This window comes from Siphateles boraxobius, unplaced genomic scaffold (assembly GCF_051911475.1).
Source record: "Siphateles boraxobius isolate OS27281-9 unplaced genomic scaffold, OSU_SipBor_1 130, whole genome shotgun sequence".
NCBI classification, from domain to species: Eukaryota; Metazoa; Chordata; class Actinopteri; order Cypriniformes; family Leuciscidae; genus Siphateles; species Siphateles boraxobius.
The window spans coordinates 37,958,024-37,984,443 of NW_027508734.1; the positions used below are offsets into that span (position 1 = coordinate 37,958,024).

At 40.2% G+C, this 26,420-nt stretch overlaps 1 protein-coding gene across 4 annotated transcripts in view; it reads right to left on the bottom strand.

Moving 5' to 3' along the window:
* mtss1lb (MTSS I-BAR domain containing 2b) overlaps nt 1-26,420 on the bottom strand; it is a 91,600-nt gene that overhangs the window by 4,107 nt on the left and 61,073 nt on the right. For 2 of the 4 annotated variants that reach the window (XM_077229337.1, XM_077229335.1), the window contains exons 4-10: nt 17,111-17,195; nt 12,920-13,011; nt 12,750-12,824; nt 10,961-11,118; nt 4,470-4,577; nt 4,254-4,351; nt 1,975-2,107 (exon numbers count right to left, since the gene is read on the bottom strand). In XM_077229337.1, the coding sequence (XP_077085452.1) occupies nt 1,975-2,107; nt 4,254-4,351; nt 4,470-4,577; nt 10,961-11,118; nt 12,750-12,824; nt 12,920-13,011; nt 17,111-17,195 (749 nt within the window). Of the gene's footprint in view, nt 1-1,974; nt 2,195-4,253; nt 4,352-4,469; nt 4,578-10,960; nt 11,119-12,749; nt 12,825-12,919; nt 13,012-17,110; nt 17,196-26,420 lie in introns of all 4 variants that reach the window. The other 2 variants (XM_077229336.1, XM_077229334.1) reach the window with 1 other exon arrangement.

Consider the following 26,420-nt stretch of genomic DNA (forward strand, 5'->3'; position numbering starts at 1 on the left):
CAATGCTTTTATTCATTAGGGTTAAATAGATTACATTAAATTTAATTGATTACATATATAGTATTATATCATATGATATTACATATAAATGTTCTTTGGAACTTTCTATTCATCAAAGTATCCTAAAAAATGTATTACATTTGCAACAAAAAAGGAGCAACTAATGAGAAATGTTTCTTGAGCACCAAATCAGCATATTAGAGTGATTTCTGAAGAATTATGTGACATTGCTGAAAATTAAATATTTTACAATATTACTGTTTTTACTGTTAAAAAATATTTTAACTTATACTTATTGTAAAACTTATAACTTATAATTATTGTAAAAAATATTTACAATAATTATTATAACATTTATAATACCTATAATATTATACTTTTAGTGTATTTTAATGACATGCAGAAATTGATTTTTTAATGCTTAAATGAAACAACACAAAAAACAGGATATACAATCTTTAGGATTTCTAAAAGTCAAGTGCTACTTTTTTATTAACTTTTTTAGTTTTTTTAAGCCCTATTAGTGGAGCACAAATCTCTCTCTCTCTCTCTCTCTCTCTCTCTCTCTCTCTCTCTCTCTCTCTCTCTCTCTCTCTCTCTCTCTCTCTCTCTCTCTCTCTCTCTTATTTAATGAGTATGTTGCCCTCTGCTGGTTGTTTTCATATCTACCACATTGTAGAGGTGTTTGAGTGTGTTTGGTTTAAGAAATAAACCTCTGTAATTAATGAATCATCTTGACCGCTTGACTAAAAAGAAACTAAACGATTCAAAGAGTTGTTTATTCCTGTGCTTAAGCTACCATCTAAAAATGAACATTGCATGGTGTGTTTCTGAATTTTCTATGCTAGATTGACCTGCAACATGCTTATTCTTCAGTGTCACATCTCGGCCATGTATTGAAAAATCCCATTTTTATCCCATGGAGAGAGTAGTATGTGAGCTCCGAGACAAGTGCATTTATTTTGCTTTACGTGCTTAAGAAAGTAGAAGTACCTTGTCTGTTTGTGTACATAATGTAAAACCTCTGTTCCACATACAAAGCTTCACAAGCAAATTTCAAGCTCTTTCTATAACACTTTTTCCCAGAGAATGTAAAAAAATCTGCCTCACCCACATTCTGAACATTGGTTAATAACTGTTTGATAAACAAAAGTTCATATTTCTTTCAGATTCATGAGTCTTGTCCACAAGAGGTCACTGTAATCTTTCAGAGAGGGAATATTGCTGCATGTTTAAAGCTGAGACACAGATGTGCAGAACAATGTTGTTTCTTCAAGTGATTATGTGGGGGGTCAATTTCAGTTGGTCATTGCCGTGTCAGCGACGAAAGACTTAGCACTACAATTTGGAGTTCACGTTCTTTTTTTACATATACAGATGCATTTAATTGATAAAATATGTCCGTTAAAGACTTAATTAATTTAGATTTAATTTAGGATTTACTCAAATATAGGATCATGACTTTAGGATCATGTGACACTGAAGACTGGAGTAATGATGCTGAAAATTCAGCCTTGCCATCACAGGAATAAATTACATTTTAAAATATATTCAAATAGACAACAGCTATTAAAATTATAGTAATATTTCATAATATTACTGTTCTGAATTGTATTTTTGATCAAATAAATGCAGTCTTGGTAAGCGTAACAGACTTCTTTCAAAACATCTTACTGACCCCAAACTTTTGATCAGTAGTGTATAGGACGAAAACAAACCAAAAAGGGAGAAATAAAATATTTGCGTGCGACAAGACAAAAGAGTCCGCCATTTTTTAAACACCTCAAACAGTAGTGTATATAATAAATAAATATTTACCATCTATTACAACAATAGATATGTTTGCTCTTGTTTTACAAGGGTCAATTTGACTGATATATCACCCCTGAGAAAATCAGTTAAATTTACCTTATAACTTTACATTACCAACATTTCTTCAAGACAACAGGAAATAACATATAAGACATAAAATACCTGGCTGGTTATATCGGAGGGCATGGGTGACGGGGGTTTGGAGTAGACATTGGCGTCCTGGGAGATGAAGCCGGAGTCGTGGGAGGAGACGCTGCTGAGGCGGTGTGCAGCGGTTGTTAACGGTTGGGCCAGGCTGCGGTAGCGACAGGACGAACTGGGTGAGTGAGTCTGAGAGCCACCAGAGGATCGAGAGGCGCTACTATGGGCGCTGTTTACACTGCTGCAGGGCCAAGGGAAAGTGTGACAGGGCAGAGGACCAGGGTACAAGGGTGGGGTACGGAGGGTCAAATATGGGCAGGTTATTTGGTGATAAGTGTGAACCACACCCACAAGGTCAGAACGAGCATGATAGGGTTTTACAGGATGATAGGAAAAGATGAAGTCAAGCATTTTGTAATTGATGTAAAGAAAAATTACATGATAATGATAGATGAGAAAAAAGTTGTGGGTGAAAAGGAGATGGAGAAAGAAAGGTCTCGAGCAGGGATTGATGGGTAAGGATGGAGGTGAGGGTGTGGGGGGGGGGGGGGGGGGGGGCAGAGGGAGAACATATGTAAGACAAAGTTTGACAGGCGTGACACAGGAGGCCTAGTATGGAGATTGAAGGCTGTGTTCAGATGTGTTGGCGCTTTGCAGCCAACGCACTTGAATCAACCCCCATGACTCCATGCGAGGCGGCACACACAAACAGGTACTAAATGACACTAGTACAAAATGAAGCTTTAATTGGCCCTGGAGCCAAAGCAAAACACTAATGGTCTAATCAAAGACTCTAAAGGGGCTGGTTATGTAAAAGTGATCTTGAAATGCTTTGACTTCTTATTGAAGTAATTGTTTCATCATCTTTCGGGTTAAAAACAGTACAGGGATATTAGACATATTCTGCTAATGGGGTTTAAAATGTATTTAACCTGGAATATTAATTTAAAAGAGCACAGCACTGGAGTTATGCTCATCAGACGCACTAATTGCTAGAGAATTAGAAAAGTAATAAAATCATATTAAACAAGCTACTTTAGTCTTATTTTGTTAATTGTAATCACAAGGATTCAATGGATGAATAACATGAATCAATAAGCCTTCAACTGTTGCCGTTGAAAGCAAGGCTTTTACAGGAATACAAACTAACATTCAATGACCGCAGTGCTCTGTCTCTTGTGACTAATATGCAGTCAGGGGGTTACATGGGATGCCAACATACAGGGAGATTGTGTAGCGCAGCAGCAGTAGCTGCAGCAGCCCCCCCTTTCTTATAGTACACACATGTTTGCATTCAAAATATACACACACTCTTCCACAAAATATAACCCTGTTGGAAAATTAAGTTATTAGCTAGTTTCTAGCAAGTCATTTAACTTATGCAAGATGGTCATTGGCATCAGCATCCCCTTAAAGGAATAGTTCACCAAAAATCAAAATTCTGTCATAATTACTCACCCTCATGTCATTCCAAACCCTTAAGATTTTTATGAAGGGTTAAGACATTATTTTTACAAATGAAGATATTTTTAATGAATCCTGAGAGATTTATGTCCCATCTCCCCAAGGACCATCCAGCTAAAACTTTGATGCTTCAAAAAGTTTATAAAGACATTGTCGTGCAAGTATAGTTGAGATTCCGTTTACCATTTGATGTGCTCAATGTATGTACGTCGACATATGTACGAAGCCTAAATTAAAAATAAAAAGTGATTAAAAGGTGTTTTTTTAATAAAGCAGCTCAATTAATATGGGTCCCTTTTATGATGTCTTTATGAACTTTTTGAAACATCAGTTTTGGTGTAATGGGCTTTCAATGAAGGGACTGCAATTTTAGGCTAAAGACATCTTCATTTGTGTCTTGACTTGAATATTAACAAAAGTATAGGTTAAACCAATATGACGGTGAGTAAATGATGACAGAATTTTCATTGTTAGGTGAACTATCCCTTTAAGATGGTATGACCAGCTTGCATCTGGTTTATTTGCTGGTCCAAGATGGTCTACCAGCTTAGACCTGCTCAATACCAGCGACCGTGTTTCAAAGCACAGCATAAGCTTGATTTTCTAGCAGGGTAGTTACAAGTATAACTCCATAAATTCCATTCAGCAATTTATATTTTGTAGTACTGTACTGTTTTTTTTGCAACAAACAACAATTACGACAATGAAAAGCCAAGCAACATACAGTAGTACACAGCACAAGCAACAAACCTATCCAGGAGAAAAAAAGCTAATTAGCAGAAATAAAGATTTAACATAACTGTCTCTCTTTATTTCTTCATCACTCTTGCTCTCACCTGCACATGCTGCTTTTCCTGGATCCGGAGCTGCTGGGAGAGGAAGGGGGAGTCTGGTACGACCAAGAGTAATCAGAACCCTTAAGGTCTTTTATTACCTGAAAGAAAGAGACAGAGAGACACACAACTGTAATATGAATGGTTTTACTATGGTTTGTTTCTGTAAAGCACTGCACATGCTACATGCTGACTGAAGCGTATAAGGAGTATGTGCACCTGCTCGCTGGCTGGGGGCAGTTTGTGGGGGTCTGTGGTTAACACGGTGAGGTCATCAATAATGGCCTGGAGATGAGTGATCTCTCCCAACATGGCAATCTCTCCATTCTGACAATTACACAAGGGAGAAGAACAAATAGTTCATAGATCAAAAATGTAGTAACCTGCAATTGTTACCTTGAAGAGCTATTTCTACCTAATTGAATCAATAAAAAATAGTTTTGTTGGTATAATTTAGGTTGATTCAGTTGTGTTAAATAATTTTTTTGACTTAAGTAAAATCAGTTAAATATATTATCATTTTTAAATTACTTTTTCAGTGCATAATGCCATTCTGAAAATGACAGACAACAACATGTTCTAAGAGCATATTGTTTTTGTGAATATCTGCTTAAGGACAGATTCTTCATTACCATTGTCATATACAAAATAAAAAATAAAAATGTAATGAAACATTTACGCTTTACATTTCAATATATACAAATATTTTCATTTAATGTTAAATAAGATTTGAAGATAAATGTAATTATAAAAAAATAATGTAATAATGTGTTTATGTATGAATTACTTTATTTATTTATTAATTTATTAATTACTTACTTAATTACTAAGTAATTATTTATTATATGTCCAGCATACACTACCGTTCAAAAAAATGTCATTCTGAAAAAAGTGCCATGGTTTCCACCAAAATATTAAGCAGTTTTTTAAAAAAAAACATTATAATAATTTCTTGGGCATCAAATCAGCATATTAGAATGATTTATGAAGGAGCATGTGACACTGAAGACTAGAGTAATAATTGAATAAATTAAATTAAAATAAAAAAATATTGAATAAACATTTTAAATTGTAAGAATATATCATAATATTACTGTTTTACTGTATTTTTATCAAATAAATGCAGCCTTGCTGAGCATAATAGACTTCTTTCAAAAACATTAAAACTTCTTACCGACCCAAACCTTTTGAACGGTGATGTATATGGGAACTCTGACACCTGTTAAATGCTTTTAAATGATACCTGCTTTGTTAAAATTTTACTGCATTCACAATAAAAAAAAAGTAAACTTCAATCACTTCTTTATATGTCCTCCTGATTTTTGCTTTAATAAATGTCATTCATATATAGTTCTTTCCTCAAAACAAAGTCAACTGAGGAAGAAATTAAATGTGCTCTCAAATCTAAAATCTTATGTTCTCTTAACTCTTTCCCCGCCAGCATTTAAAAAAAAGAAGTTGCCAGCCACTGCCAGCGTGTTTTATCATTTTCACAAAAAATTCATGGTCCCCAGACTATTTTATATATGTATATATTTAATATATATTAAATATGAATATTTGAACATGCAATATATCAAAAGAAAAAACAAAGCCTCAGCTTAAAAAAACAAAACAAAACAGGTTCTGTCAGGACCACTATTGTCAAAAATACGATTGACATTTAGCATACAGTTTGGATTGGCAGTATGGTTCCTTTCTGGGCGAGAACTCCCTGCGCATCCATGCAGCCTAGCATGGATAAGAGCAGGGAGAGCAGCAATAACCCCCTAAAGCAAAACCATATGCCAATATCCCCCAAACCCAAATGACAGCGCCATTCTGGATGCTTTTGCAGTTACCTGAGTGAGCCAAGGCAACATGCATGTTGCCAATACTTGAAAAGCTTGAGCAACAGCATGTAACCAACAAAACCGAAAAGTATTAAGCAACAAGTATGTTGCCCTTACCTGGATTACCTAAACGAGTATGTTGCCAATACCCCCATCAGCCATAGCAACAAGCACGTTGTCAATACCCAAAATGCTTAAGCAGTAAACATGCATATTGCCATGAATGACATGCCGTCTGAAATGAAGAAGTGAAAATTGAGATATCAAAATAAATCAGCTGCTTGCTTGTGTATGTATATCCTGAGTCCAGTTCCAGTTTATTTTGAGTGACGACTGTAAGCTAGAGATGAGAGATGAAGATTTATTTTTTCAATTATCCTCTTCATTGGAAATATGTCACAATTCTGAGTAATGTTGGTGGAAACTTCCAATTCACGCAGAATTAAGCAGCACATGTCATTAATACAGCTGGATGGTTTAATGCAACAAGTGTGAATCTGATACTTAGATATATTTAGACAAAAATATGTAGGTTTGCAAAAACTGCGTACACTGACACCTGTCAATGATGACATAACCTTGTTATACTTGGTTGTAGTTTACTTCTGTAGAAACCAAGAAAATACTTTGTTTCAAAAGCACTTAGGCTATTGTTGATGATATGATTACAGACCACAACCTAGATGTGCTGTGTTTGACATAAACCTGGCTAAAACCAAACAATTACATTACTTTAAATGAGTCCACCCCTCAAGGTTACGGTTATAAACATGAACCTTGTATGAAAGGCAAAGGGGGAGGTGTTGCTGTAATTTATAGTAATATTTTCAGAAATACTATAAAATCTAGTTTCAAATATAATTATTTTAAAGTGTTGGTGCTTAATGTAACATTATCTAATGATAAATCACATTTGAGATTTGTGATGGCTACTGTATACAGGCCACCAGGGAACCATACAGACTTTATCAAAGAATTTGCTGACTTTCTATCAGAGTTAGTACTGGCTGCAGATAAAGTCCTAATTGTTGGTGATTTTAATATACATGTAGATAACGAAAAAGATGCCTTGGGATTGTCATTTAAAGAAATTCTTAACTCTATTGGAGTTAGACAACACGTGTCAGGACCTACTCATTGTCGTAATCATACTCTAGATCTAATATTATAATATAATGGATTCAATGTTGATGCTGTTGAAATTCTGCAGCAGAGCGATGACATCTCAGATCATTATCTAGTCTCGTGTAAACTTCATTTAGCCAAGGCTGCAAAGCAGACCCCGTGTTACAAATATGTTAGACCCATCACTTCTGCCACTAAAGATTGCTTTATAAATAAGCTTCCTGATCAGTTTCATCATCTCAGCATCCCAGATAGCTTAGAACTCGATATTGTGACAGAAACTTGTATCTCTCTCTTTTCCAGTACTTTAGACACAGTTGCTCCTTTGCGCTTAAAGAAGATTAAAGAAAATAGTCCAATGCCATGGTACAACGAGCACACTCAGGCCCTTAAGGGAGCAGCCAGAAAAATGGAGCGCAACTGGAAGAAAACAAAACTATAGGTATTTCACATTTCATGGAGAGAGAGCATAATTGCATACAGAGAGGCCTTAAAAACTGCTAGATCTGCTTATTTTTCAACCCTATTGGAAAAAAACAAACAAAACCCTACATATTTATTTGAAACAGTGGCTAAACTAACGAAAAATTAAAGCTTCAAGCCCAGACGTTTCCAAGCGGCACAGCAGTAATGACTTTATGAACTTCTTTACTTACAAGATTGATAATATCAGGGAGAAAATTATAACTATGCAACCATCTACTACAGTATCACATCAGACAATGCATTGTAGTCTCCCTGACGAAAAATTTGAGTCATTCATTGCTATTGAGAATGAGGAGATGTCATCACGACACAGCGCCCCGCCCCCAGAGACCGCGTCATTCTCCCCTTTTCCCCTATTTTGGGAGGATACCCGCCAGCACCGTTCATTGTTTATATTGGTAGTAGAGGAGGTTGTCGCACTATTTTAGAATGCCTGGAAAACACTGTTGTGTAAAAAACTGCTCCAGTGTCTCACACGAGTTTCGTGGAAACCGTAAGAACCATGCGTTACAGTTTTTCCGTTTCCCTACATGGAAAAAACATGAAGGAGAGCATGTCTCCGATGTGACAAGGAGACGTCGGATTTCTTGGGTGGCTGAAATTAGAAGAAAGGACATTACTTTCGACCGCATCTCCGAGTCGATGAGAGTGTGTTCTCTTCATTTTCATTCGGTTAAGCTCTCTAAAAATTTCTTTAAATGTGTTTATGTTGTCGTCTCTTAAAGCCACAAAGTGCACCTGACGTTGTTGCCTAGCCTGCTATCTGACTACAGTGCTAAGCACAAGTGAATACATCCATGCTAAAGTTGACTAAAAAGAGGAATAAAAAAAACATATTTTGTAAATTGATCTTAATTCCTTAATTAAAAACACCTAGAGATTGGCATAGGGTAGTTTCCATAAGATCATCTCTCAATGCAAATCCAACCAGCTACTAGGGTAACTGAAATAAAACCATGCCAATATCTAGGTATGGTTAAGGGTATGTGATGATGTGGGGCTATTATAATTCCAAAAACCAAGGGAATTTTATTAGGATGCATAGTATCCTGGATCCATAAAATAACTGGCCTTTAAAATAAAAAACTGTGCATGCCTCAATGGGAATTTAACATAGGGGTGTCCTGACTTATGCAACCTGTATTTTGAGGAAGAACATTCATTTATTTACGATACATTATTCCAGTCTTTCCTGCTCTGTCTCTGTATCGCTCTAACACTGTTGCCCCTGGCAACCGATAGCGTTGGATCCCAAAATGGTGGACGGGCTCAATTCGTCACGTGACAGCAAGCTACTGTGACGTATGTCCTCATTCTCAATAGGAGAGGGTGAATTTTATAAACTCGTAAAATCATGTAAATCGACAAATGCATAGCTGATATAACAACTGGATGACTAGTAATTTCCTACTACTTAATTCTGAAAAAACAGAGATTATAATTATTGGACAAAAAACATCCTCACTTAATAACCTAGAATACTGTCTAACACTTGATGGCTGCTCTGTCAAGTCATCGTCGTCTGTTAGGAAACTGGGTATGCTCTTTGATACCAAGCTTTCATTTGAAAGTCACGTGTCTAGTATCTGTAAAACCGCATTTTTATCATCTTAAAAATATATCTAAATTACGTCATATGCTCTCAGTTTAAAAGGCAGAACAATTAGTTCATACATTCATGACATCAAGTCTAGATTAATGTATGTAATGCTCTACTGGGTGGTTCCCCTGCACGTTTAATAATAAACTACAGCTGGTCCAAAATGCAGCCGCTAGAGTACTTACCAGAACCAGGAAGTATGACCATATTAGCCTGGTTCTGTCAACACTGCATTGGCTCCCTATTAAACGTTGTATACATTTTAAAATAAAACGAAATTGTTTAGCTCCCCAGTACTTGAGCAAGCTCTTAACGCATTATAGTCCTTCACATCTATTGCGATCTCAAAATTCTGGCCAGTTGATAATACCTAGAATATGAAAATCGACTGCTGGTGGTAGATCCTTTTCCTATTTAGCACCATCTCTTTGGCTTAGCATACACATAACACATTATAGACTTCTATAATTCAATGTTAGGCTGCATAGTTTAGATCAGCCGGAACCGGGAACACTTCCCATAAATCCTGATGTACTTGGTACATCATAAGAAGGCGTCTATGCTTATATTAGTCTCTCTGTTTATCCCGAGGTTTATCGCAGTCCGCCGGATCCAGGTCGTATCCAGATCTGATGAAGGACCATCGTATGGACACAACGACAAAGCATCACTGAAGTGCCAGCCTCATCAGCCCTGTGAAGGCCTCATGGACACCTCAACAAACTCGTATCCATACCGGCGTTATGAGTCCGACCCCCAACCAGATGGAGCTGGATAAATATTGTGAAAGTTCTGATCCAATCTGACTTCTGACCTATAATGCTGCCTGATTCATAATCATACACTGTCTGTTCGTTTGTTGGCCAGAGGAGAACTGGCCCCCTGACTGAGCCTGGGTTTTCCAAAGGTTTTTTTCTCCATTCTGTCACCAGATGGAGTTTTGGTTCCTTGCCACTGTTGCCTTTTCACCTTTGTCGCCATTGGCTTTTGGCTTGCTTAGTTGGGTTAACAATTAATTTTATATTTAACAATATTATTACAACATTATTTTCCTGTTGTCTCTATAAAGCTGCTTTGAAACAATCTGCATTGTAAAAAACGCTATATAAATAAAGATGACTTGACTGGACATTTCCAATATGATCGCATAAGCCTAGCTAGAGCATTTTAATGAAAACGACTAGATAAGCCCAAGCACACTGATAGCATTAGCAACAAGCATGTTGCCCATATCCTGATAGCTTTTAACAATGAGCATTAAAAAGGAACTTAGTTTAGCTTCGTGAAGACTTTCAAAGATGAATGGAGAGTGAACCACGTCGAGTCCTGTGTCAATAATTCAGCGATCCGAACAGCAATGCAGACTGAGGTCACTCCGAACCAGCCAGCTTATGATCGATGCGCTGAATCTTTTAGATAAGCAATGCTTTTATAGCTTGTTTCTGCTCCTTTTTTGTCTGTGTTTTGATTTGGAGATTTTCTATTCTTTCAGAAGATGTGTAATAGCACCCCCTACAGTATAACAGTGAAAACACAGAAAGTCAGAAAATCAATGGCTGGGGAAGCGTTGTCTCATAAATTATGGAAAATTCCGTTAATGGCAGGGAAAGAGTTAATAAGTGGAGCAGCTGTGCAGTTGATGTAAGTGGGGTTGAGGTGGGTAGTACCACTACAGGCTGCAGGAAGCCGATGAAGGTACAGAAGCGCCCTCTCTCTTCCACTAGAGCTCGCCGCACTGCCTGCTTCTCTGTCTCCTCCATCAGCAGGTACATGTCATTCACATCCTGCATGGCGCTGTCCAGCTGAGGTTGAAGGTCCCCCCGGCCTAAAGGGGGTGACAGAGAGCATAACAGAAAAGAAGGGAAGGAAGACAGGGAGAGGAATGAAACAAGATGGAGAATGGACAGAATGAAAAATGGCCAAAGAATCAGACAAAACAGAAGGTCAAATGGAAAAATAAAATTTTAAAGAACAATCAGATGAAGAAAACAGTGACACAAGAGGGAATACAGCATTAGAACATGATGATCATTCTCTCTTCCACCCTCCAACAATACAGACGTAATGTGAACACAGAACAAATCAAACTACTCCGACTAGCACCTACTACACAACAGATGGAGACAGACGCCGCTGAACTCTGAACATCTTCTACTCTTAATGAAACACATTGCACCTCCCAGAGGAGGTTAAAAGGTTAACTCATGCAGACTAGATAGTTAGAGATGGTCGTGACCTTTGCTGAGGAAGCAATGTAAGTTAGCCGCAGAAGAACTGCTTCCAGGAACACAAGCAGCATGCATGCTGGGAGGGCATCAGCAAAATCATGCACTAAGCAAACCCTCAGATGTTATAATGGGAGAAATCACTTGTTGTCAAGCCAAAATGTCATGTGGGGGTTAAATCCGACAACCACAGAGCTGTCTGCAGACGTGTTGGGGTCTTTTTCGAGTTGAGGCCAGGTTGAAGGGCCATGCAGAGAAACGAGTGAGAAGAATCTTAGTGAGCCACAGCTTTGCGTGGAAAAACATACTTACCCTGTAGCTCTATAGAGGGAGAGTAGATGAAAGAGAGAGAGAACACAACACAGTGGGGGGGGGAATCAAAGAGAGGGAAAAGAACAGAGAGAAAGAGATACAGAGAAAGAGAGGAGGGAGAGCACTGTGTTAGGGTTAGTATTAGGAAGCAATTCAGCTCATTTCACGGCCAAATTGTTTCAGAAAAGCCAACCACCACAGCCAAATTAATAAAAAAAAAACATCCAAAAATGTACGATTTAATGTGCAATGGATCCAAAAGAAAATCAAATAGGTAGTCTGGTCTTAGAAGGAAAGAGATGCCAGATTTGTAACAAAAGAATAAAAGGGAGCTTATCCTTAAACACCGGACTCTTCCTAGTAACACACAGGATTGTCATCCTATCTTCAAAAGCAGAAATTATTGGCTGCTGGGATATGAACACAAACTGCTTAGCAAATGAGGTGAGAGTTGCACTTCTGCATTTCAGCCGGCAGAGGGGGTTGCTTACATTACAGAGGATTGTTTGCCTGATATAAAGGGATCGGTAATTTCACCAAGCGCATTCGCATTGTGCACTCTATGCAGTCTATACGGCTTTAACAACAGCTCTGAGATTCATCTGTCCATCATCGACCATTAGAGCCACTAAAAACACAGTGAACGCTTATGGTATCCAATCAGCTGGTTGTTCTGAACGTCAAATAAAACAGCCAGTTTTGACCTTGAGGAAATGTCCTTGAGTTATTCCCAACACATTTCTGCTGTGTAATAGGGCAAAGTTATGTAATATTGATCTGATCCATCAGGTTCACTGACATTAAAACACTGGTATGCTAGTGTGTTGTTGGTGGGTGCTACTATGACAATATTTCACAGAATAAATTGACCAATTTTTTGTAATGCTGAAAATTTCTTAGTGAAAAGAAGGTGTGTTACCTTTCCTGGCTTTTTTCTGTAATTTCATTGTGTCCGAAGATTTTTTCTTTATTTCATGACGAGACCGTTTGTACTCTGTGAAAATGGAAGTGTGTGAAAATGTGTGTGTTCTTTAATTTTTAAGAACTGACATAGTGTACATATGGAAAAAAAAAAAATTGCTTAGTCACCTTTGGCATGGTCCTTGTCCAGTTGATTGGCTGTCTTCTTCCAGTCTTCAATGCGGTCCTGTAGAGGAGTGATCAGGCTCTCCATCAAAGCACTGAGAGCAATGGAGAGAAAATCATGTTTTAAACCATTCATAGCTGAGTAAGAGGTTCTTATTCAGTTACAGAAGGATATGAACATTCACAAGGAAATATCATCAAACCGGTGGCGGGTTCTGATCATGCGAAATTAAAGCTTTGGTTTACAGTGTGGCTTAGAGTTTGAGGTTACCATTCACTGTCCACTAATGAAGTGTGAAAAGTGTGTGTATTTGTGTTCCCTTTCAGTCGCTCTCATTTGATGTAGTGGACGTGTCGACTGATTGGGATCACGCTTAGGGAGCCTTCGAGTACTGTTAAAATGAGCCAATGCACATTGGTGTGCATGTAATGCATCACACACTCCGCCCCCGCGGCGCGGGTATAAATACGGAAGTGGACGCACGCACTAGTTTTCTCTTCGGAGCCGATCGGTCTTCATGTCTATGTCTCTGAAGAGTGTTGTTATATTACAACGAGCGACTGTGTCGGCACTTCTTCAGGAAGTCTCTCCCAGTGCTGGTGGTTCTACAGCGCGAGTGCAGCGAGTGGAGTGAGAGAGTGGAGCTCTCAACAGCTGTTTTAACAGGATCACAATTCTGTGTAAAAAATGTGTTTCTTTATCTGACGAAAGAAAGTGAGTGCTTCACTGGTACAGGCTGCACCATCCCTGTAAGTGTTGCCGCGATCATTTCCCTGTGTGCTCCGACACTGGTGAGAGTTTTTCATTTCCTAAAAAGGGCAACACAGGTGAGTTTGCATCTTTTTCAAGATGTCATTCCACCCGTGCGTTTCTGGATGCGGTCGTTCCCTGTTCCTCTCTGACGGTCACAATTGTTGCATCACGTGTTTGGGCTTACAGCACGCTGAAGCAGATTTTTTTTAATTTATTTTTTTGATGGATGTCTCGTCCGGTAACCATTCCCTGTGGGCTCCTCACTCCTCCATCACACCTCATCCAGTGGAATCCCCTGTTGAAAGTGCTGTTCCCTCTGTAATGGACCAATCAGCCGTTTTAATTGGGGTTCCCCCAGAGGATAGGATGTCGACAGAAGCATTGGAGGGCGAGGTGGCCTCTGGAGATGACGACACGGCTGCGTTATCTACCTCTGCGAGTGTAACGAGTGCGAGTGACGAAGGAGCGGTGAAGGATTGCGAGGCTATCCCTCCAGTGGAGCGGTCTGTCGCAACACAGGTGCACCTGTGTCCGGCGGCCGCTGCCTTTTGGATGGGGGATCCTCGTCTCCCCTCAAGGCCTTTGAGTTCTCTACAGGTATATCAGGCCAGGGCACTCATGGACATGCACAAGGGTAGCCCAGAACGTGCGCTCATAGGTGAGCACCGCACTGCATCCGACCTCGCCCTACGGGGCATGAGTGTTGTGGTGTGCACGATCGGTCTGGCGATGTCCACCTTGGTGGTTCAGGAGTGCCATCGTTGGCTCAGCCTGGTTGATATGGCGGATGCGGACAAGCTTCGGTTCCTGGTCTCCCCAATTTACCAGGTTGGGCTGCACCCAACAGTTCTCTGCCGCCCAAGCGCAGATGGAGCCCATCAGGATGGAGGAGGATGCTCTTGAAGTTGATCACCGATCCACTCCCTCCCCCTGGGTGAGTGGCTAGTGGAGTCTTTGTTTGTGTGTGTGTCTGTTCCACCGCTGGCTCCCAAAAAAGCGGAGCGATCTATACCCACACTTCAAAGGAAGAGCAGATTCCTCTGTTCCTGGGCCCCAAGAGGGCAAGTCTGGCGTTGTTCTACCCTGTAAAGCCTTGCACCCCTCAGCCCCTCTTGTTTGCCAGCACGGCAGCTGGGTGCGTTTCGAGGACCCGGTCATCAGCCTTCTCATGCATCCGCCTCGTGGTGACAGATAAGCGTTGTGCACTACACTCAGACCCTGTTCCAGGCCACCTTCAGGCCTTCCAAGCCGGGTCCCAGTCCTCCACTTCGCTGCCCCACCTCGGGTATGTTGGTGTCCCATGGCCCAGTTTGTGGAATGCTTCCCAACCGGTCCAGATGGCCCCAAACTATACCATCAGACTCGGCTTGCGATTCCTTTTCGCTTGGCTTCCACCCAAGTTCAGTGAAATTCATCACCTAGGAGTTGAGGAGATATGATCCTAAAATTAGTGATATTTATCACAGCTAGGTGTTGAGCAATGCTCCTGTCTTGTGTGCGCACATCGCAGTCTACTGGCGAAAGACGCGATGCAGCCGCTCCTTCCAGCCGATATGTGGAATGCTTATGTGGAATATCTTATTCTTTAAGATATAAAGGTAAGCTTCTATAAGCCCGTACTTCATTGTACCCTAGAGAGGTGGGTCACAACCATCTTGGTCCTGTGTTAATTGAGACGGGCCCTTTTTCGAAAGCCTCCATTCAATTTGTTACACACAGATGCATTTCAAAATGCTCCATCCCCAAGATTGGTCTGCAGCGTTTGACCTGAGAGACATGTACTTCAGATCTCTATCCTTCCGCACCACAGGCCATCCTGTGTTCATGCGTTTGAAAGGTGTGAAATATCAGTACAAAGTCCTGCCCTTCAAGTGCTCATAGCCAGTTGGGTCCTCAGGTCAACTGGGAAAGAGTAAACTCGTCCACGGGCTGAGAATCTCTTTTCTAGTTTGGAGATGGATTCGGTCCAGCGCATCTCTGAAAATCTTCAGAGGTTCCTGGGGCATATGCTAGACGCAGCCACTTGGCTTCCTCCATATGAAGACTACTTCAGCACTGACTTTACAGCCGAATCAAGAGGTGGCCGTGGCAGAGCTGCACGCTCCGTGTGAAAGCACCCTGGCTTTCCACCAAACCCTCAGTCCGTAACAGACCTTTTGATTATCCGGGTCAATGGCTCCTAGAATAAGTGTCCATCAATACCGGCTGAGGGGCCACGTACAAAGGGCAGGCAGTAACGGAGGTCTAGGCGGCCTTCTGACTGCAATGGCATCCATTGCCTCGAGTTGCTTTCAGTTCACCTTGCTTTGAGAACATGCTCAGCAAGCATGTTCTGGTCTGAAAAGACAACATGGCGACCGTTGAGCTACGCTCCCCTCGCATGTTGCAACTCGCTCGCCACCTCCTTCTTGGAGTCAGAAGCTTCCGAGGTCACTTCGTTCCATTTATTACTTCTGGTCTGCTCAATCGTGCCACTGACGAGCCTCATGACAGCCTCTGGCCCAGAGAGTGTGGAGACTCCGTTGCCCAGGCAGTCCAGCTGTTTGGGACCACTTCGGGGCCGCACACTTACATCTGTTGCCCCTCTGGACTCATCCCTCCGCCAGTTGTTTTTTCTTCTGTCTGAGTGGACACCCCTCGACACAGAAAGACTCTGGCCAAGCGACTACATCAAACGTGGGCGACTGAAAGGGAACGTCTCGGTTACGTATGTAACCCTCGTTCCCTGAAGTTGGGAACAGAGACGTAGTCCCGTCGCCACTATTGCTGGACCACCGCTGACTCAGAGTTAAGCTGGGCTCCTCAGTGAAAAAAAACTAGTGCGTGCATCCACTTCCGTATTTACACCTGCGCCACGGTGGCGGAGTGTGTGATGCATTTCACGCACGCCAATGTGCAATGACTCATTTTAACAGGACTCGAAGATGACAGGCTCCCTAAGCGTGATCCCAATCAGTCGACACGTCGACTATGTCTCCGTTCCCTCCTTCAGGGAGGGAACGAGGAGTTTGAACGAGGGTTACATACGTAACCGAGACGTTCTCTTGCCATGCCAGTGTCATCAGACTTTGAGAGTGAGTCTGCGATTATAGTGTGCAAAACAAAACACAAAATAAAACAGACATGAAATATTGATTGATTTACTGATTTGGGTTGTAATTAATGTTAGAATGTTAGATTGACCATGTAATGCCACAATAAACCATTCAGAGTCCAGTATTGCAGGTGACATGTCATAATGCTGCATTATAAACAAAACTGTTCAGTTTCATATATGATTTCCATATGAAATGTATAGTTATTACGTTTGGCCCTTTTTTGTGCTCTAGTATGTTCTTATGTTGTGTAGAATCATATGCAGTATAAGTATATTTGTGTTGTATATAGACTTCTGAACTATAACACACAGGAAGTAGTTAACAGGAGAAGTGTGGTCGTACTTTGTAAAATGGCGTAGTTTTGCCTCAATGCTGCGATGCCTCATACACATGCGGGTCAGAGCTGATCCGATATCCCTGGTGGCACCTACAGGATGCACAAGTGAAAGAAAACCTGTCAGAACAACACTGAAATTATAACACAGAAATTACTGCACATTTATGCACCTTTATAAAATACTTATTTTATGACAACTCTTAGAATAGTTTTACCATGTAATCGAATATGGCAATGCTAATGTATTTGGTATCGGCGGACTAGATCTGCTACGCTGCTGCAGAGCAAGTATGTCCTTGCTAGAGTTAATAGATACACAGAAACGCTGCTGCCATTGTTATATGTAAGATACATGCTGCTGCATAAATAGACATACATACATCCCGTAGCAGATCTAGGCAGGTGGAGCTGGGGGTGTTGGAGGGTTTTAGAGTAACTCTGATAGTGTGCTGCAGGTCTACCAGTCTCATTGGCTGCAGGGATCAGCAGAGGCCAATCAGCTTGTGCCATGCGGTAATGATGTGATTGCAAATGGACTGTATTTAATAGACCTACTGTATCAGCCTTCGCCCTCTAGAGTTTCATGACTGAATTAGATATTTCTCATTAACATGGACCAGTAATGTATGCTTACTGAAGTTCAAATAGAGTGGTTTAATTTATGAGATTCCCAAAAGTGAGTTTGTAACCTAAAGACACAGTATAAATTAGGCTATTTTTAGTAGCAGGGTGTAAAAAAAAAGAAAAAAACACCTTTGGAAAATCCTGACCCCAGTGTTTATAAGAGGCAGTGTGCTTTCTTCCAAAGTAGGTGGCCTGGACAGATATAATTTTCCTGAAGTGTTTAAGATGTCAAACTGAATTGTTGAACTGAGAAGTCTGTAAGTGTTGCCAGGAACCACAACAGCCCTATAGATTTAACTGTACCATGACCTTCAAAATAGGATACAATTTTTTATTTACAATATAAAAACAATGTATTTCATCATATGACTGTCACAACACAATACAAAAGAAAGAAGACACTTTTGAAGATGAAATGTTGAAATTTGACTGGGAATCTAACTCAATGTCATGTCATCATATCAATAAACATTAAAGGTAGCCTATATGTTTCTCTGTTACCGGGGTGGCTGCGATGAATGATTTACCAGTCTATTCTCCAAATGAGTATTTTCAGCTTATATATTCTCAGGGTTAGTGTTGTCAAAATACTCAGTACTTTTGTACCAAGTCGGTACTATAAAAAATTAAACTGTTACGGTACCAGCTTTTTTTAAGTACCGGCGTGGTACCGAAGTACCTGGTTAATTATGGAATTATATTTGTTTCTAAAAAACAAATCGTGGATTCTGAATGCATTGCCACAGATTTCGCTTACGCTTTGCAGTTTTTCGTTTGCTGTTTTGAGACAAACCTCTCGTGGGGGTGGGCTTAACAGTGATCTACTCTGATTGGATAGTGAGCTTTTGATGGACAGGTGCTCTCTGACTTGGAAGTACAGACGTCACTCAGTGGCGCGCATATTGGAAAGTGCTGTATAGATAGGCCTGTCAAACATGCACAAACCCTAACAAATCATCCCTGGCATCCCTTATTTTGTACCATTTATGGAAAATGATATAGACCTATTTATATCTTACTGGTATTTATTGCAGCCCATATTTATGTTAAATAAATCACCAACTGTAATTTTAAGTAATTAAAATAATTACATATCTCATATCTCAAGAGCCTAATTTGGTTCTAATTTATGTTTCTTAAGTTCCGAACACTGTCTCAGATGCTTCTCCTACAATTTTTAAAGACGTAAATGAGGCTTGAATTGAATGGTTGACAATTGAGAGTTTAGAGATATACAATAAATCTGAATACCATAGCTTAGATTGTTTGGTTACTATTTGTTAATATTGAAATGTCAGACTTTTGTACTTAGTGTCTTGAAAAATATGAGAATAATTTAAGACACTGATGAGATTTTTTGACAGATTTTTTGTACAAGTAGAAAAAGTTCCTGGATAAACATCTTTTTTGATCCTGGAACAACAGTCCAATCAACCAATCAGATGGAAGGTGTAATGGAGTCACTGGAGACAAGTAGTAGAGAACCCAAGTGCAGTATTTATTTAAACAAAATCCTGACCCTGAAAAAACATGATCCAGGAACACGTCTTGCTTGGCAAAATCACAACGACCTTGCTTTGGCATGCCTTTGACTTGTATTGCCATTATATATTATCTATTGCCAACAATCTATTGCCATTACAATCTATTGCCATTTTGCGAGAGCAGTAAGGTGTTCACTAACAGATTTTCTGCATGGCTGCTCTGAGCACAGTTAGTTAAACATGCATGCATGCCGATACACACACAAACTCACACAGGGCACACATGCGTACAAACAGTGTTACTCCAATGAGAGCCTCCAGTAAGCCACGAGAGAAGCTCCATTCATAATTAACACATTCCTGCCTCATGCCTCCTGTTCTACCCAGCAACCATTCATTAATCCATCCCACAAACACACAGAAGACTAAGATGATACAGTGTCTAATGTCAAAGTGCCACCATATCTTAAGATAGTGAGAAAACATTATGAAAGACAAAAACTGGGAACGAGTAAGCGTGAGAATGGAAGGAGCAAGTGAGGTTGCACATTGTAATTGCTTCTGAAATGAGACGTTCTTTAGTGTTTGTGTCTGTTTGCAGCAGAGATGTGAGATGTTTTTTTCTGTTTGTGTTTTTTACCTTCTGCTAACCCCCCCCACCCCCCCAAAAAAAGAAGCTATATAAAATACAATATTGCAAATGATTCATCTCAGTCTTCCAGTGAAGACGTCACTTCTTGGTGATGCATACCCAACTTCTCAATCTTCCCAATCATTTAGTTTGCTTGAACTCTGCACCAATCATCTACAAGCTCAGATTAAAATCTGCCTCCATCCTATCAACAACCGATGGATAGAACCAAGTTCCCGCTCTAAATTTTTCTTTTTCGATAATAACTTGGATGTACGTCAAAATACGGAAGATAAGATCTGATGCTACTTCCGTTTCATCGCTACTTTAACGTAAAGGAAGACAGCAAACATCTGGCTAACAATACAAGTTCTCCCAGCGCATGCTCAGTTTTTCCAATGAGTGTCTCTCGCAAACCAATCAGCCTGAAATGTGATGGCCACTTGAGAATGTCCGGCTCAGCCTGTGCTCTGAAGCAGTGTACTGTTGTTAACGCAGTAATCTGTACAGAGTGGCAGTATTCAAACAGCGCTGTCGCCTCCATCTGTTACAGCAGCCTGTGTTTACTGTTGGCCTCATCGCTAAGACCCACACTGCCACACTATCCCCCACATATTGATTTTTCTCATGCCATTTAGTCACCACAATGTGAAAACGACCATCCTGGGGAAAGATGAGTGGAAAGCGTTGACAAACTGGTGGACTGTTATAAAAGAGTGGATAAATTCATCATCTTCCTCATGAATTACTGTATTTCATTAATCACCCTTTCAGTGCCATAACATTGCCATACCAAGTCTAATATTCACAATATAATAATTACAAAGACATTGTCAATACAATGAATAAATCAATATAAATTAAATAACAAAAAGTCTCATAAAAAATCATGGCTTGCATAAAATATGGGCACCATAAAGGTCATCTGCAGATACAGTATTACAACTATATTGTTTTTAATTTATAGGCATCTATTGATATTGGATATTCACTAGTGTTCAAAAGTTTGGGGTCAGTGAGACACTTTAAACTAATACTTTTATTATTGAAGGATGAATTTAAATGATCAACAGTGACAGTAAAGAAATTTATAATGATACAAAAAATAGTGTTCTTTTAAACTTTCTATTCATCAAAGAGTCCTGAAAAAACATTAAGCAGCACAACTGTTTTCAACAGTTTTTCTTGATTTCGTGAGCAGCAAAGATTTCGGAATGATTTCTGAAGGATCATGTGACACAGAAGGCTTGAGTAATGGTGCTGAAAATTCAGCTTTACCATCACAGGCTCTCTGGCTTCCCCTCCACCAGCTCGGCGTGAGGTTGAGTCCCTAGCTGCACCTCGGGCCTCCAGGCCCATGTCTCCACCTCGGTCTTTCAGACCATCGGCTCTGCCCTGGCTCTGCATTCCCTCCTCTCCACTGTGGCCCTTCTGTCCTGTGACTCCTTAGGGCACACTTGTCCCTCCCGATCAACCTCAGTCAGACGTTGCTCAGCTTCCGCCGCAGACTTCCGGGTTTCCAGCTGCGCCTCGACCCTCCACCCCTTCAGCTCCACCTGACTCTTCAACTCCGCTGGTTTCACTGTAATCTTCGCTCGCTTCATCGTCCCCCCGGTCAGCCGAGTCCCTGTCTTCAACTCGGTCCGCCTTGGGCTTCCGGCCACGTATGTCGCCCTGCTCCGTCGGCCTCTCTACCCTGTAAGATGCTCCACACACCCTGGCTCCGTCTCCATGTTGTGTCAGTCCCAGGGTTCAACCAAGCCATTCAGGCAAAGCTCCACCCTGCCTCCTAACACCATCAGCTCTATCATAGTGTCTGTCTTCACCGACTCCTCCGGGTCCTCTTCCGTCACCAGCTCTTTGCCCACCTCCCTCCACAGTTGGTTATAGCACGGGAGGAAGGGGTGACTACTGTCACGGACTTGGACATATTCTGTTGTGTTTTGTTTAGTTCCTGTTTCTCTGCTCCGTTTAGTTTTGGTTATTGATTGTCTCCTCGTTTGTTTCTATGGTTACGTTTGATTTTCACCTGTCAGACATTTGGTTTGTCTTATACTTAAACTCTGTGTTTTGTTCAGTCCCTTGTCTGTTATTGTCTTATGTAAATTATTTTGTTAGTCATGTGTTCATCATTAAAGTCTTTCTAGAGAATTCCTATACATGCATGTTGCTTGTCTAGAAAAGTTACAATAAGAGACTTCTTTCCAAATCTTTACAAAACCTTACCCACCCCAACCATATTAACGGTATGTATTATGGTCCAGTATTGTATAGCTATTTGTGCATGCTCATTTCCACAATTTTGCCTTCATTTAAAGCTCACCTAATCTTAAAAAACACTAATATTTTAACACTATTCAATATTAACTATATCAAATCTCAAAGTGAACAAGTATGACTTTAGATTTAAGTGTATTTTTTTAACTTATTTTATCAAAAAAGTTCACAATTTTAATATGGGACATAAATTGGTTATTGGCCATACCATGGAAAATACTTATAGACTAACCAAAATTCTAGCTGCTACAAATTCCGATGCATCCCTACATCATACTGGTGACACAGTATGACACATATTGCTCATTAAATCACTTTTACGGCTGTGCGATCCATATGCATAAAAAGTTATTCACGCCAGAATGTTTGCTCACTCACCAACACCTGATAATAACTGTGTGTTTGTTTCTGTGTCAGCGTGTACTGTATGATCATCTTCCATCATTTTACATCTGAGACAAAAATGAATGAGATCTGCCTTTTGGGAATTCCTTCTGTGGCTTCCGAACTTAATTGAATAGAGTAACTGGATAAAGAGGGCCATTTACTTGGCTGACGACCAGCAGGAAAGTATACAGAGCAGAGCACTTACACAAGAGAGAGAGGGAGAGAAAGAAAGAGAGAGAGAGAGAGAAACAGTGGTAGGTCTATAATGTTGAGTTGGGTTTTCAGAAATAGCTGATGTATAGGTGCATTTACTCAACGCTATAATCGTTAATCTTGTCTTGCCATCTCAACCCATAGAAAAACTAGCATAAAGATGAACACAGAACAGTGATGAATGTACATATATACTGTATATATATATATATATATATATATATATATATATATATATATATATATATATATATAGCTAAAAAAAACCTAAATATTAGAAAAATATTAACAAGTTGGTAGCTCTAGGTGAGCAAAATTAGGTCAACACAAACAGGCTGTGCCCTTAAAAAACATTCACATAAAAAGATTCAGCCTATTTCACTCATGTTAATATTTTTTACGTGTCATTTTTTTATTTGTACAATAAACGATATTGGTACAGGTACAGCACTGGTTCACTACTTGTAGTGCAATGCGAAATCTAGGTCATAAAAAGCAGTTGGGCATCAGTAACATAGAGGAAGCAATAAAAACAGCAGATGTACTTAGCCATATACAGTAAATGAATGCAAACAGAAACATGTAATGGCTCTGCTAATATTCAAGTAATGTGATGATTGTTTTCACTCTCTCTATGGGCAGTTGGGGAGCTTCTACTGACCAGTCTCTCTGCTTTTTCCAGGGCAACAGATGGTGGGTGAGACATATAGAGCAGTGCAGGTCTCAGGACAGACATGCCAGTGAGTGGTCCAAAAATCATTTAGTCTGTGCAGAATGACGGGACAGATGCTGCCATGACAGGGCACTGTGCTGCTCTCCAGGAATTATCTATTGCTATAGAAGCCCTCTTTTAAATTATGTTCAAATTATTTGATGTTTTGAAAGTTTTGTCCATTTCCGCATATCCAGTAGATATAATTACATTAAATAAAAACAAATTGTATATATATTTTTTTTTTTACAAAATACCCAGCACTCTCTCATGGCAATTTGCAAGTATTTTACATTTTAGCGAATTTGTATGAATTCATAGGATCTCATTTGTAAGTTTTCTTACGATCTGGTTCATGAGGGTCCGGTTTAGGGTGGACCTTCATTAGGGATGGCCCGATACCATTTTTTTTCAAACCGATACGAGTACGAGTATTTACATTTGTGTACTTGCCGATATCGAGTACCGATACCGATATTTCTACCGCAAAAGTAACTATAGGCTCCCAGAAAAGAAGACAGAAGACTATTTTAGAACACAGGTTAGAAGACTGTTTTTATTTTCTTCTCTGCTCGTTTTAACAAGTCTAAAAATAAATAATAATGAGTAAAATAATAAATGTATTAACACACAAACCACTGTTAATTTAACATAAAAGCAAGCAGTTACTGCGTGCATGGTCTGACATGACTGAATGCGCCCAAAGTGCGCTCCCTTAATAGTCTAATTCCTAAAAAGCTGACAGTTCATCGCGATCTCACACATCTGTTATTATCAATGAAGCTGACTGCACAATGAATCTTTCATAATATCCACACTTTGTTTGTTATAATTAGAGGATTTGCCAGCATACAGAATTCAGCACTGAACAAAAAAGTTTTGAGCAGTGAGGGGAGTCTATCTTAAATGCTTCTGATTAGCCATTGCGTTCAAGAAATCAACACACATGTCTGTGATTGGCTACATCGCTCAACGCTGCAAACATGTTATGAATAGAAACTCTGGCCTGTAAATCGTTTCTATTTTGTTTTAGTTGTTCTTCTTGCTTTTCTGCAACAGATGAATGAAAATCTATTAGTTTTAATATGTTGTATTCATAGATATTTCTAGTTTGCGGGAGTCCCGCGAATCGTTTTATTCTCCCGGAACCCGCACACACAGAGTGAGTGCATTACCGCCCGCGCCCGCGCTCGGCCATCAGATCTAGTGCCGCGCCGCACTCTTTTGCGTTGGGAGTGCACGTCCCTATGCCTCAGTTCACCTCGACAAAGCACTCGCGGCGGCCAGTTTCGTTTCGCAAAATGTACGTGGTATCGGGGCGTGGTATCGGCGAATTTTTATGAGTACGAGTACGAGTATATGAGGACAGTATCGACCCGATCCCCGATGCCAGTATCGGTATCAGGCCATCCCTAACCTTCATGCTTCATGATGTTTTCATACAAATTCCTTCAAATTTCCCACCAATACGCCAAAACGTAAAATAGTAAAATTTTCTAATGAGATCAGGTTAAAAGAGCCAAATGAAATCACTAGAATCAACTTAAATATTAATATTCTGGCTGATACAAATAAAATAAACTGATACATATTTTCATGTTATGGCCAATAACCGATAAATGCTATACAGTATTGCTATATGCTATACACTATACAGTAAAAAAAAAAAGTATGGTAAACTTCTATACTATTTTGTCTACATAAATGAAAAATAAAACATCAAAAACCAAAAATAAAAAAATAATAATTATACAAGTAAATGTTTGTTTCACAACATTATTATATAAAAAAAATCATATAATGAAATATCACCACTGTACCACAGTATCAATGGACTATGGAAATATTAGAATATGCATTAAAAGTAATTGTATCACATCATTCTCCACCCCCCTCCTCTCCCTCTCTCCCACCTGTCAATGTCCTCACTACTCACCCAACCCCACACCACCCCTTTCTTATAAGTAATTCAGACATCCCTTTTTTCTCCGTCACGAGAGCTGATGATGTGTGGCGCATGTTGCCTCATGACTCCCTGTTGAGCTTCTGAACATGAAAGACTGTCAGAGAGACTTCAGCCTGCAGGGCCTCAAACCCCCACACAGGCCAGCCCTCACCTCTCCAGAACATTCCTGCTCTCATTTCACCAGACCTAACCTTTTACATACAATATTGTTTTTCTGCTAATAATAAGTAATAACACAGGTGCTTTACTATGTATCTAAATCAAAACAACAGATCGTTACACACATAGATTCTGACAGACATCAAACTAGCTATATCATAATGATCATGAACAGGACACAAACGTCTCGGTTACGTATGTAACCCTAGTTCCCTGATAGGGAACGAGACGCTGCGTCAAACGCTGTGGGAACGCCCCTGCGTTGTGCTTCATGAACCACGTATGGAATCAGCCCAATGGAGAGATGGAACGTCATAGGCGGGTGACGTTATCGACCAGGAAACTATAAAGCACCCCATAAACACAAGCGCAACAGCTTCTGATAGGCCTGAAGGAAGCGCTAGCGGGAATGCCGGGAGTATAGTGGAATGACGCAGCGTCTCGTTCCCTATCAGGGAACTAGGGTTACATACGTAACCGAGACGTTCCCTTTCAAGGGAACTCGAGCTGCGTCAAACGCTGTGGGAACGCTAATACCCACGTCGCCATAGGACCAAGTGACCGCCATGTGAGAACTAGCGCACAGAGGACGAGAGCACCTGTGCCCCAGGGGTAGAACTTAAGTCTAGGTCGTAGAACTTAATGAAAGTATGCGGTGAAGACCATCCAGCCGCATCACAAACGTCACTGAGGGAAACTCCTGACAGTAAGGCTTTAGAAGCCGCCATACTCCTGGTAGAGTGGGCTCGTACAGCCAAAGGTGAAGGCTGACCAGCCGACTCATAGGCAAGTGAGATAGCCTCGACCACCCACTTGCTCATTCTCTGTTTAGACGCGGGACACCCCTTCTTGGGTGGCCCAA